The sequence below is a fragment of the Pongo pygmaeus genome, chromosome 18, assembly GCF_028885625.2.
Source record: "Pongo pygmaeus isolate AG05252 chromosome 18, NHGRI_mPonPyg2-v2.0_pri, whole genome shotgun sequence".
NCBI lineage: Eukaryota > Metazoa > Chordata > Mammalia > Primates > Hominidae > Pongo > Pongo pygmaeus.
In genome coordinates, this window is record NC_072391.2 from 32,803,424 (window position 1) to 32,816,629 (window position 13,206).

Here is a 13,206-nt window from a genome sequence, read left to right on the forward strand (position 1 = left end):
GTGTGGGCCACCACCAGGCAATTGAAGACGTATTTTCTATGAGAAAATGGGTAGATTTTAATGAACAATACCCCTTTTGCGGGCAGATTCCTAAGTCCCAGGCCCTCACAACAAGGGGGCAGTGGGCCTGGAGATGCCAGCTCCTAGCTGCCAGAGGGACTGCTCCTCCAGGGCCACCCCAGCCCACTTTTGATCACCAAGTTTTGATCACCAAGAATCCCAAGAAGGGCACGGGAATTTCCTTTCTTACCTGCCCATGAAACCTTTTGTCACTAGACATCCTGAAACATACTTTGGGAAACTGCATCCAAAGACCCTTCTAGTTTCAAATCTGTGGATCCAGGGGTCTTCACTGAACCTTACCTGATGCCCAAACTCCCACCCATTCACTCCCAACCAGAACACAGAAGACGATCTGGTGCCAAAATGAAAGCTTTAATGAGTGTTACTCCTAGACAGTCAAGTATCAGCTTCTGCCAGCCTCCACTGTCCCAGCTCTCTTAGCTGCGCGACAGGTGAGCTAGTTGCTGAGGGGTAAGGATCTGGAGTCTAAAGAGCAGAGCCAGGCAAAAGGAGGTACAGGAAGCCCCTGTGGGGGCTGGGCTCCCGGAGTGTGGTGCTGGGGGGTCATGGGCTTCAGGCCGGCCCCTCTTCATGCATTCCTAGCAAAGCCACCAGGGGCTCCAGGGGTGTGGGGGTCCCCATGGGCACAGGGTGGGTGCGTTCATGCTTGCGCAGGTCGCTGGCACTCAAGAAGGCCTTGGGACAATGGGGGCAGGTGTAGGGGCGCACTGAGCTGTGAGTGCGGCTGTGTTTGCGCAGCCCAGCCCGGTCAGAGAAGCTCTTGCCGCACTGGGTGCAGGGGAAGGGCCGGAGCTCCGGGTGTGAGCGCTCGTGCCGACGCAGCAGCGTCATTGTGGAGAAGGTCTCCTTGCACTCTCGGCACACAAACTGGGGGGGCTTCTCGTCAGCCTCCTCACCCCCCGCCTCGCCTGCCCCTTCCAAGGGACCAGGAGCATCCCGGACACCAGCATCTTGGCATTCCACATGCTCCACCGTCATGCCCACCACCTGCCACTGTGTGGCCATCACACCACCTGACTCCGGGGGCAGCCCTAGCAGCCCTGCTGGAGGGTCCCCCAGCCCCGCCCCTGCTGCCGGGGCGGCTGAACTCTCACCTGCCACACCCACAGGCAGCGCCAACCCCACCACCAGCTCCTGTGCAGGGGGCACCCCCGCGGCCTCACTGCTTCGATGGGTCCGCTCGTGCTTCCTCAGGCTCGACGACACCACAAAGGACTTCCCACACGCGTTACAATGGAAGGGGCGCTCCCCCGAGTGCACCCGGCTGTGCTTCGTGAGGCTGGCACGCTCGGCGAAGGCTCGCCCGCACTCCTCACAGCGGAAGGGCCGCTGGCCAGAGTGCACCAGCGCGTGCCGCTTGAGGTCCCAGGACGCCACGAACGTCTTGTCACACTGTAGGCACTTGAACGGCCGGTCGCCCGTGTGCACACGCCGGTGCATGGCCAGGTCCGCCGGCTGCCTGAAGTCCTTGCCGCACTTCTCACAGTGGTACGGCTTCACCCCTTCATGCGCGCGCTGGTGGCGACGGAAGCTCGAGGGGTCGGAGAACATGCGGCCGCAGCGCGGGCACAGGAAGGGCTTCTCCCCCGAGTGCGTGCGCTCGTGGCTCTGGTAGGAACTGAGCTGCGTGAAGCCCTTGCCGCAGGCCGGGCAGCGGTAGGGCTTCTGTGCCGCGTGGATGCGCTGGTGGCATGTGAGCGAGGATGAGCGGGAGAAGCTCTTCCCGCACTCGGAGCAGAGGAAGGGGCGCTCGCCGGTGTGGGACCTGCGGGGGTGTGGAGGACTTGGCGTGAAGGCGACAGACCCATAACCTGACCCCACTGCCTGTCTGGGCTGTACTTTAGGGGTTCCCCAAACGTCCGTGGGGGCCTAGGCTTAATCCCCTAAGAGCCACATGGCTGCACCCCAGAGGAAGCAGCCTTCAGGCTGGCTGGGTGTCTCTATTCCAAAGACCAAGATATGGGCCGGGCGCGGTGGCTCACGCCTGTAATTCCAGCACTTTGGGAGGCCAAGGCGGGCAGATCACGAGGTCAGGAGATCGAGACCATCCTGGCTGACACAGTGAAACCCCGTCTCTACTGAAAATGCAAAAAAAAATTAGCCGGGCGTGGTGGTGGGCGCCTGTAGTCCCAGCTACTCGGGAGGCTGAGGCAGGAGAATGGCGTGAACCCGGGAGGCGGAGCTTGCAGTGAGCCGAGATCGCGCCATTGCACTCTAGCCTGGGCAACAAGAGCAAAACTCCGTCTCAAAAAACAAACAAACAAACAAAAACAAAACCAAAAAACCAAGATATATGTCCTCCGCCTTTTTTTTCCTGTTCCCCAGGCTGGAATGCAGTGGCCTGATCATGGCTCACTGCAGCCTCGACCTCCCGGGCTCAGGCCATCCTCCTACCTTATCCTTCCAAGTACCCGGGACTAGAAGTGTACATCCCCACGCTCAGGTAATTTTTTTATTTTTATAGAGACGAGGCTTGCTGTGTTGCCCAGGCTGGTTTTGAACTCTTGGGCTCAAGCGATCCTCCTGCCTCAGCCTCCGAAAGTGCTGGAATTATAGGCGTGAGCTATTGTGCCCAGCCTAGAAACATGTCATTAATGTAGAGGCTGAGAAAAAGAAAAAAAAAATGACCTAGACAAACCAGGCCCCACTCACACCTCCTGGTCTCCACAAAAGACCCTCAGAACTGCCCAACTCCAAACCCCGCCCCCTTTCCAGCTGGCCTGGAACGGAGGCCAATCTGACCCAATCCCATCCTCAGGGATCAACCTCAAGGCGGTTGCCACCTCTGCCCAATCAGGGGCACCAATTTCTCCCACATGCCTAGCCCCTCCCCTTGGATCTGCCATGCCCACCTTCCCATTGGCTCACTTTACCCTGAGACTCAACCCCAGGCCCCACTGGCTGCAGCAACGCTGTCGCCCTGCCCCGGAAGGCACCCTCACCGCTCATGGTTGCGGAGGTCCTTTAGCTCCGCATAGGCTTTGCCGCAACGCTCGCAGCTGTAGGGCCGCAGGCCAGCGTGAGTACGCCGGTGCTTGCGGAACACTGAAGGGTCAGCAAAGCTCTTGCCGCAGTCGGCGCAGGCGTAGGGCCGCTCGCCTGTGTGGCCACGCTGGTGGATCTTGAGCTTGGAGAGCGCGCCATAGGCCTTGGGGCAGTGCGCACAGCGGAAGGGCAGTTCGCCAGCGTGCGAGGCCAGGTGCACGCGCAGGCACACGGGCTGCATGAAGCGGCGGCCGCACTCGGGGCACGGAAAGGGCTTCTCCCCCGTGTGGCTGCGCCCGTGGCTGCGCAGCTCGGGTGCCGTCTTGTAGGCCTTGGGGCATAGCGGACACGCATAGGGCCTAGGCTTAGCCGCGGAGCCTGACACCTTGTCCCCACTGGCTTCCTCTGCCTTAGCTTCTGTCTCTGGCTTTGGCTTCACCTCGGCCACCTCCTCAGAGCAGTCTGCCGGCCCATGTGTGGCAGCGTGGCGCGCTGCCCTGGGCGCATTTGGAAATGTCTTGGTACAGGACAGGCACTTGTAGCGGCGGCCCGAGCGCTTGTAGCCGGGGGCTGGGGACCGGGCCTCTGCAGCCTCCACTTCCATGGCCTTGGTGAACGGGGTTTCTCTGCAAGAGAAGCAAAGTTAGACCAAAGCCACATAACTTCGCCACTCCTGAAGGCCTCAGAGAGAACTCTATCTCATCTGCATTTCTCACCTTGGAACCCCCACATCCTTCCTGCCCAGCATTCCTGGCTCTGACACCCTGCGTTCGTTTCCTCCCTGATCTGCTCATTGAAGAAAGGAGTTGGACCAAGGGTCGGCAGAACCACTAAGAAAGGAGGCTGGGGGTCACAAAAGATTCACCTACACTTCCCCCCTCAACGGGCTTTTCCAAACACTGTGGCATTCCCAGAGGCCCAGGTTCTATCTGTCTCACCATCTTCCTTCTTCAGCTCAGTGTCCAAGAACTATATGCCAGGATAAAGAGTGTACCCAGACATGGGCCTGGCCTGAAGGTCTCCAAGCGCCCAGAAAAGACAGACCTGGGACCAGAAAAGGGCTGAGCCAATGGGCTAAATCTGGTAGCTGGCACTGTCTAGAAGTGACAGGTCCCCAGCATTTGTGTTTTCTTTCCTCCTCTGGATGGTTAGCCCTCAGAGACAGCAACTGTTCACACAGAATTCTGGCCTTGCACAGCTGTACGGGCCTCCGCCCCAGACTGGAATCTGTCCACTCTCTGCTCTGGAATCTTGTTGGCCTGTTCCCACAACTCTGGTAATGGAGAATCACTCAAGGCAGCCTGAGCCATTGCTAGCAGCTAGAAGCCTCTTTCTGAATCATAACTGATGTATCTGATCTAACATGGCCTCCTGGGATACCAGCTCTAGCTGAGATCCCTACTTTGTGGTCCAGAACCCAGATGCCCTCCACCCAGCTGCTCCTGGGGATCACGGTTGGGAGGAAACAGGATTAATGGCTGTATTAGTCTTAACACCAGCTCATCCTCCCTGTGGGATGAAGGGAAGAGGATTATGGCAGATCCACTTAAGGAGTGCTCAGTAGCTGCTGCTGGGGGAAGGGGTCTGAGGAGTGGGGGCTGCAGGGAGCCAGGTGTGCCCAGAGGCTAGGAGGCCTACGTTCTACTTCAGCCCCCTGGATTACTATGAGACCTCAGTGAAATGAGTGTTGTTTACATAAGACTATTTCCGGCCGGGCACGGTGGCTCATGCCTGTAATCCCAGCACTTTGGGAGGCCGAGGGGGGCGGATCACGAGGTCAGGAGATCGAGACCATCCTGGCTGACACAGTGAAACCCCGTCTCTACTGAAAATGCAAAAAAAAAATTAGCCGGGCGTGGTGGTGGGCGCCTGTAGTCCCAGCTACTCGGGAGGCTGAGGCAGGAGAATGGCGTGAACCCGGGAGGCGGAGCTTGCAGTGACCCAAGATCGCGCCACTGCAATCCAGCCTGGGCGACAGAGTGAGACTCCATCTCAAAAAAAAAGACTATTTCCTCATCTGAACACCTTAGGGGTTTGTAGCTTCTAAGTTATGACACTGGGGTTCAGGAGGAGGAAACTGAGCTGAGCCACAAGTGTGCTAGGGGAAATACAGAGACTCAGGGCCCCTTATGCCAGGAAAGGGCAGGAGAAGCAGCTTACATGGTTGACCCAGGGAGGACACAGGAGCCCCTGACGCGTGGCAAGGGCCACATCCTTAGAGTCAGCACCCTTCTGCCTAAAGTCCCAGCCTCAGGCCTGCACGCTGCCCTCCCTCCCCAACCCCATGCAGCCGGTCTTCTCCCAAAAGTAATGAATGATGTTTCCTGTTCCCTGCTCAAGAACTTTCCGTGGCTTCCACCACACCATGCAAATCCCCAGGTTCTTCCTACTTGTTCCAAATCTGACAAGTCCTTCACTGGAGCCCCACTTCCACCAGGAGGATCCTCAAGCATCTCCCCTTTGGGTTTGGCCCCAGTCCTACAAAACTCCATTCTATCCTCACTTGCTTATTTCACTTTTTCGGTTATTTCACTTTTCCCACTAAATCCTAGGGCTTAGCTAGGTGTGGTGGCAGGCTCCCGAAGTCCCAGCTACGTGGGAGGCTAAGGCGGGAGAATCCCTTGAACCCAGGGGTTCGAGGCTGCAGGGAACTATGATCGTACCACTGCACTCCAGCCTGGGCAACCTGGTGAGATCCCATCTCTACTAAAAATAAAAATTAGCCAGGTGTGGTGGCATGTGCCTGTAGTCCTGCCTACTTGAGAGGCTGGGGTGGGAGGATTGCTTGAGCCCAGGAGTTCAAGGCTGTACCACTGCACTCCAGCCTGGGAGACAGGGCAAGACACTGTCTCAATCAATCAATCAATCAATCAATCCTGGGGCTTGAAGATAAGTTAAAGGGACTGAATTCTAACCTTCCTGATGACTTGAATTCTTCCTACAGTTTCCAAGGGATCCCTCCCTATTTCTGGATGAGGTACTCACTACCTCTTCCAGATGGTTTCTGGAGAGTCTGCCTGATAATGTTCCTCCTTAATAAAAATGATAGCTTGGGCCAGGTTCAGTGGCTCACACCTGTAATCCTAGCACTTTGGGAGACCAAGGCGGGTGGATCGCTTGAGCCCAGGAGTTCAAGACAAGGCGGGTGGATCCCTTGAGCCCAAGAGTTCAAGACCAGCCTGGGCGATATAGCAAAATCCCATTTCTACAAAAAATACAAAAATTAGCCAGGCATGGTGGTGCATGCCTGTACTCCCAGCTACTTAGAAGGCTGAGGTGGGAGAAATGCTTGAGCCCAAGGAGACTGAGGTTGCAGTAAGCCAAGATGGTGCCACTGCACTCCAGCCTGGCAACAGAGTGAGACCCCATCTCAAAAATAAATAAATAAATAAATAAATAAATAAATAAATATTAAAAAAGATAGCTCACATTTACTGAGCACTCGCCAAATACCAGGCAGTATCCTAAACTCCTTATGTGTATTAGCTCAGTTACCCTTCATGGCAATCCCATGAGGAAAGTTCTGTTATTCCATTTTCACAGATAAGGGAACCAAGGTCCAGAGAAATGGTTCAGTATTTTGTTAAGTGCCCAGTCCCTGAAGCCAAACTGTCTGGCTTCAGATTTTGCCTCCATCAATTCCCAGCTGATGTGACCTTGTGTAATGTACTGCATGTCTCAGAACCTCAGTTTTCTAATCTGAAAAATGGAGATAATGATAGTACTTACCTGACAGGGTTGGGTGAGGAATGAATGAGTCAAAAATAATTACTGTCCTCAATTATCAGAGTCTTCTCAGAGCCAGACACATTGCTGGGTGTGCTAGTTTATTTAATTTAATGTCTTACAGCTTCCTGAGATAGGGATTCTTGTCCCTACTTTACAGAGGAATAAATCGAGGTTCCAAGAGTTAAGTGACTTGCCCATGGTCCCACAATGGGTAACCTAAGCAGCTGGGACTTCAGTCCAGGTGTTTAATTTGCCTTAAGTTGTTGGGGTCTTGCTCAGTGGTCTGGGGCCTCTTAGGCTTGTCTGCTGCCTCGGCCAGCCCCACAGTGACCAGAACCCTGAGCTCAGGTCATACGTATGTCTTCTCTCATCCTTGCAGAACTGCCTTGAGACCCTGGCCGGCACCCTTTATGTCTCTGCTTCCCTCTCAGAAGGGTTGGCCCAGTGGTTCTGAGCTCTGGCCCTTCTACTGCCTCTTGCCAGCTCTGGGTCTCAGCCTCCCTATCTGTGAGTCAGACACCAGGTAGCTGGAGGGGAAATCCCTCCTCCCATGGCACTTCCCAGGGGAAAAGGTAGGGGAGTGCCAGGTTGGTCTCAGCACGTGCCCAGCTACACAAAGAGGCCAGGTAGGCTAGGTCTCTGTCTAACATCCCACCATTAAAAAAAATATATATATATATATAATTTTTGAGATGGAGTCTCACTTTGCTGCCCAGGCTGGAGTGCAGTGGCGCGATCTTGGCTCACTGCAACCTCCGCCTCCCGAGTAGCTGGGACTACAGGCACCTGCCACCACACCTGGATAATTTTTTGTATTTTTAGTAGAGACGGGGTTTCACTGTGTTAGCCAGGATGGTCTCAATCTCCTGACCTTGTGATCTGCCCGCCTCGGCCTCCCAAAGTGCTGGGATTACAGGCGTGAGCCACCACGCCTGGTCTTTTTTTTTTTATTAAAGAGCTTGAGGTAGGCCTCAGGAATCTGTATTTTAAATACACTCTGGATCATTCCAGCCAATACTTTCGTTTGTTTGTTTGGTTTTGAAACAAGATCTCACTCTGTCGCTCAGGCTGGAGTGCAGTGGTGCAATCATGGCTCACTGCAGCCTTGACTTCCCAGACTCAAGCAATCCTCCCACTTCAGCCTCCCAAGGAGCTGGGACTACAGGCATGCACCACCATGCCTGGCTAATTTTTATTTTATTTTTAGTAGAGATGAAGTCTTGCTATGTTGCCTGGGCTGGTCTAGAACTCCTGGGCTCAAGTGATCCTCCCACTGCAGCCTCCCAAAGTGCTGGGATTACAGGCATGAACCACCATGCCTGGCCCAACCAATACTGAAGAACCAAACACACATCCTTAGGTCTCCACAAGCTCTTAGGAGAGGAGCATTTTAAGTGTTCACTACACCTCTTTTTCAGATATTGAGATTAAGGCCCCCATAAAGGAAAAACTGTACACAAGGACACACAGCTGGCCAAGGAGCCAGACTCGAACCCAAGTCTCCATTCTCTCCCCCAGGTTGAATCATGAGACTTCCCACTGCTCCCAGGAAAAAGACCAATATCTTTTCCATGGCCAGCATAGCCCCAAACCATCTAAATCCTGCCTACCTGGGCAGATCACTTGAGGCCAGGAGTTTGAGACCAGCCTGGCCAACATGGTGAAACCCCATCTCTACTAAAAATACACACACACACACACACACACACACACACACACACACACAAAATCCTGCCAACCTCACCTCCCACTCCTCTCCCTGGCCCACTGGGCTCTACCCACAGATGCCCCCTTTCTTCTCCTCAAAGAACTAAATTCCTTCCCACCTCAGGGCAATGGCACTAGCAGTTCCCTCTGTCTGAGCCACTCTTCTCCCAGGATCTTTGTGTAGCTGTCTTTTTTGGTGTTATTTGGATCTCAGCTCCCAGACACCTCCTCAAAAAGAGCTTTCTTGACCACCTTTCCTTTTCTTCCCCCCTTTTAATATTCCAAATTTTTTCCTTTTTTAACCAACCAAGGAGCACCGAATGACTACCTTTCTCAATGCTATCTTTACTAATCACTCTCTATCTACTCTTTATTATTATTACTATTTTTTGACGGAATCTCATGATTATCTATCAAGCAGTTCTCCTGCCTCAGCCTCCTAAGTAGATGGGACTACAGGTGCCCACCACCACGCCCGGCTATTTTTTTTTTTTTTTTTTTTGAGACGGAGTCTCACTCTGTCGCCCAGGCTGGAGTGCAGTGGCACAATCTCGGCTCACTGCAAGCTCCGCCTCCTGGGTTCATGCCATTCTCCTGCCTCAGCCTCACGAGTAGCTGGGACTACAGGCGCCCGCCACCACGCCCGGCTAATTTTTTTTTTTTTTTTTTTTTGAGATGGAGTCTTGCTCTGTCGCCCAGGCTGGAGTGCAATGGCGCGATCTCGGCTCACTGCAAGCTCCGCCTCCCGGGTTCACACCATTCTCCTGCCTCAGCCTCCCGAATAGCTGGGACTACAGGCACCTGCCACCACGCCCGGCTAATTTTTTTGTATTTTTAGTAGAGACGGGGTTTCACCGTGTTAGCCAGGATGGTCTCGATCTCCTGACCTCATGATCCGCCCGCCTCGGCCTTCCAAAGTGCTGGGATTACAGGCGTGAGCCACCGCGCCCGGCTGCCCGGCTAATTTTTTGTATTTTTAGTAGAGACAGGGTTTCACTGTGTTAGCCAAGATGGTCTCAATCTCCTGACCTCGTGATCCACCTGCCTCAGCCTCCCAGAGTGCTGGGATTACAGGTGTGAGCCACTGCGCCTGGCCCTTTTTTTGAGACGGAGTCTCACTCTACCACCCAGGCTGGAGTGCAATGGCACAATATCTACTCACTGCAACCTCCGCCTCCCAGGTTCAAGCGATTCTCCTGCCTCAGCCTCCCGAGTAGCTGGAATTATAGGCGCCTGCCACTACATCCGGCTCATTTTTGTATTTTTAGGAGAGAGAGGATTTCACCATGTTGGCCAGGCTGGTCTTGAACTCCTGACCTCAAGTGATCCACCCACCTTGGCTTCCCAAAGTGCTTGGATTACAGGCATGAGCCACTGTGCCCAGCCCTCTTTACTTTTTAAAAATTGTTTTTATTTTTATTTATTTATTTATTTTTGAGACAGAGTTTCACTCTTGTTGCTGAGGCTGGAGTGCAATGGCACGATCTCTGCTCACTGCAACCTCCACCTCCCCGGTTCACGAGATTTTCCTGACTCAGCCTCCCGAGTAGCTGGAATTACAGGCATCCACCAACACGCCCGGCTAATTTTTTGTATTTTTAGTAGAGATGGGGTTTCACCATGTTGGCCAGGCTGGTCTCGAACTCCTGACCTCAGATGATCCACCGCCTCGGCTTCCCAGAGTGCTGGGATTACAGGCATGAGCCACCGTGCCTGGCTTATTTTTATTTAATTTATTTTATTATTTATTATTATTATTTTTTGAGACAGAGTCTCCCTCTGTTGCCCAGGCTGGAGTGCAATGGTGTGATGTCGGCTCACTGCAACCTCTGCCTCCTGGGTTCAAGCAATTCTTCTGCCTCAGCCTCCCAAGTATTTGGGATTACAGGTGCCTGCCACCACGGCCAGCTAATTTTTTGTATTTTTAGTAGAGATGGCCATGTTGGCCAGGCTGGTCTGGAACTTCTGACCTCAGGTGATCCACCCACCTTGGCCTCCCAAAGGACTGGGATTACAGGCTTGAGCCACCATGCCCGGTCTATTTATTTTATTTTTATTTATTTATTTCTTTGAGAGAAAGTCTTTGTTGCCCAGGCTGGAGTGCAGTGGCTGCATCTCAGCTCACTGCAGCCTCCACCTCCCGGGTTCCAGTGATTCTCCAGCCTCAGCCTCCCGAGGAGCTGGGACTACAGGTGAAAGCCATCACACCTGGCAAACTTTTGTATTTTTAGTAGAGATAGGGTTTCACCACGTTGGCCACGCTGGTCTGGAACTCCTGACCTCAAGTGATCCGCCCGCCTCAGCCTCCCAAACTGCTGGGATTACAGGTGTGAGCCACCGTGCCTGGCCTTTATTTTTATTTAGAGATCAGGTCTCACTCTGTCACCCTGGAGTGCAGTGGCTCAATCATAGCTCACTTCAGCCTCGAACTCCTGCACTCAAGCAATCCTCCTGAGTAGCTAGGACTATAGGCACCCACCACCACACCTCGCTAATTTATTAAAAATTCTTTGTATATAGAGATGGAGGTCTCACTACGCTGCCGACAGTGGTCTCGAGAACTCCTGGCTTCAGGTGCTCCTGCACTTTGGCTTCCTAAAGTGCTGTGATTACAGGCATGAGCCACAGTGACCAGCCCCCTCCTCTCTAATTTCCTTTATGGTGTCATCTGGACAATACTCCTTGCCATGGGCAAGGTATCATTTACCATGGGCAAGGTATCATTCTAAGCATTTTGTGCATAATACTCAACTACTCAAGCCAATTGCACAGCTGCCTAGAAGTTCATTATGAGTGAATGTTTGTGTTCCCTGTCCATTCATATATTGAAATTCTAACTCTCATTGTGACTGTATTTGGAGATAAGGCCTTTATGGAAGTAATTAAGGTTGAATGACGTCATAAGGGTATGGCCCTGGTCCAGCAGGATTAGCGTTCTTATGAGAAGTGACACCACAAAGAAACAAGCTTACTAGTCACGGTCCCAGCCAGTGTTCAAATCCCAACACCTGCTCTCTGAGCCCTGACTATTGCTTTGCTAGCATTACACATCTTATAGTTTGGCTGTTAATTCTTCATCACCAGCACCAGAGTCCAGGCTGACAAAGGGCTAGGAAACCGATCATCTGCCTCCTCTACACCCAGAACCCTGTGTGGTGACCCAAAACAAATGGAAAGAACCAACCTCAGATGAAATTTGAACCCAGGTCTGTAGCCTCTGCCTCCTCCAAGGTAGGAGTTTGTGAGAATGTCCACCAATAACTGTTTATTAACTAAATACTTCCACCTTTCCAAGTCCACAAGGCCCAACTATTGCCCCAATATCCCACAGTGGGCTCCCTGTCGTGGCGATGAAGCCTTGCTTTGCCTCACTACTGGCTTAGGAAGGGGATGAAGTTCTGCTGTCTCACTAGGCAAGCAGAGATTCAATTTTCAAAAATCCTAGGCTAGGACCCTGGGGCAGGGATGAGGAGAAAAAGGAGGCACCTCAATCTTCCCATCTCTAAACAAGCAGTCACCACACAGGCCTCACGGCCAGTAGTGACCTAGTGAGCAGATGAACCCTGCAGAAGTGAGCGCTAATCATATCCTAGGCCTCCAACCGGGCCAGTTCACAACCTGATCCCAACCTAGTTTTCCAGCCTCAGCTCCAGCGACAGAGTCCTCCTCCCGGCAGCGACCGAACCTCCAGCCACAATTCTCAACCCTCCACCTCTAGATGCAGTTTCCTGGGCTCGGGAGCCCTTGCCTGCCTTCTCCAACGGGAAAGCCCCTTTACATCCTTCAAGAACCCCTTTCCCCAGTGCCCTCAGGAATACTTAATGGCAGTAGAGAGGTAAGGGCCCCACGCCGCTCTGGGCCTCAGTTTCCTCATCAGTAAAATGGAGTCCCTTAAGTTTGTGGGAGTTTGAAGGGCGGTGGGGCCTACGAAGCGCGCCGAGGAGCCGAGAGTTGCAGAAACCCAGAGCTCCTCGCTCCTCGCAACCGTCTGTACGCGGCGCCCCCGCCAGCCAGGCAGCCCCTGGGGGGCAGGACCCCGGTTATGAGCCTCAGAAAACGTGGCCTCGGAGGACGTGGCAAGGAGAACTGAACGAAGGATGAGGAGATGAACAAATGAATGGACAGAGGGCCGAATGAGGGACAAAGGCTTGCAAGATGGCGTTCTCTAGGACCGCGGGAGTGGTGGCCCGGCCTCGGCAGGGGAGGGGGCCGCCGGCGCCGGGGATCTTGCAGCGCGGGCCGCGCGGCCGAGACAAAAACCCGCAACATGGCGGGCTCTAGGACCCACGGGACCGCACCGCGCCGGGCCGGCAGCCGCGCGGGCCGAGCCTGGGTGTCCGCAGCCCAGAACCGCGGAGACAGCCGGCGGGTTCTAGGACCTGCTGGGCCCGCAATGCGCCCGGGGCCGCTCACCGCCCGCCCCGCCCGCGCTGCTCGCGCTGGGCCAACCCGGCCCGCCCTCGGCGCCCGCAGGGAAACTGAGGCCAGCTCGGATCGCAGCCGCGTGGGGGCTGCCCAGGGCCCTCGCGGCTTCCCGCCGGCGTTTCCTACCTGATGAGACTTGTGCTGACTCCGTGGCGTCGGCGTCGGCTCCTCGCACCGACGGAGCCCGGACTCTGCCAAAGAGGGGCCGGCGCTAGGACCCAGCGGGGGGCGGGGAGGTGGGACCGGTGGCGCGGCGAGCGGAAGTGAGGGATCTTC

The 13,206-nt window shown here is 54.3% G+C and overlaps 1 protein-coding gene across 3 annotated transcripts; it reads right to left on the bottom strand.

The window, feature by feature from the left end:
• Positions 1-416: 416 nt before the first annotated feature.
• ZNF668 (zinc finger protein 668) lies at positions 417-13,186 on the bottom strand. 3 transcript variants are annotated; one of them, XM_054454332.2, is made up of 4 exons: positions 10,923-12,773; positions 3,786-3,899; positions 3,027-3,695; positions 417-1,849 (listed from the first exon to the last, which is right to left on the bottom strand). In XM_054454332.2, the coding sequence occupies exons 2-4, from the start codon at positions 3,815-3,817 to the stop codon at positions 637-639; spliced, it is 1,914 nt and encodes a 637-aa protein (XP_054310307.1). In that variant the 5' UTR covers positions 3,818-3,899; positions 10,923-12,773; the 3' UTR covers positions 417-636. The 3 variants fall into 3 exon arrangements, with proteins under 3 accessions (XP_054310307.1, XP_063510348.1, XP_054310309.1); XM_063654278.1 differs by lacking the exon at positions 10,923-12,773 and adding an exon at positions 4,008-4,506; XM_054454334.2 differs by lacking the exons at positions 3,786-3,899; positions 10,923-12,773 and adding an exon at positions 13,057-13,186.
• Between the last annotated feature and the right edge of the window lie 20 nt (positions 13,187-13,206).

Bases quoted from the DNA above. Each gene is read 5' to 3' on its own strand.
- ZNF668 (XM_054454332.2), bottom strand. From the start codon at position 3,817: ATGCTGGGCAGGAAGGATGTGGGGGTTCCAAG. The intron at 3,696-3,785 runs GTGAGAAATGCA...CTTCTCTTGCAG, and splicing joins AAGGATGTGGGGGTTCCAAG to AGAAACCCCGTTCACCAAGG. The intron at 1,850-3,026 runs GTGAGGGTGCCT...ACACCCCCGCAG, and splicing joins GACCTCCGCAACCATGAGCG to GTCCCACACCGGCGAGCGCC.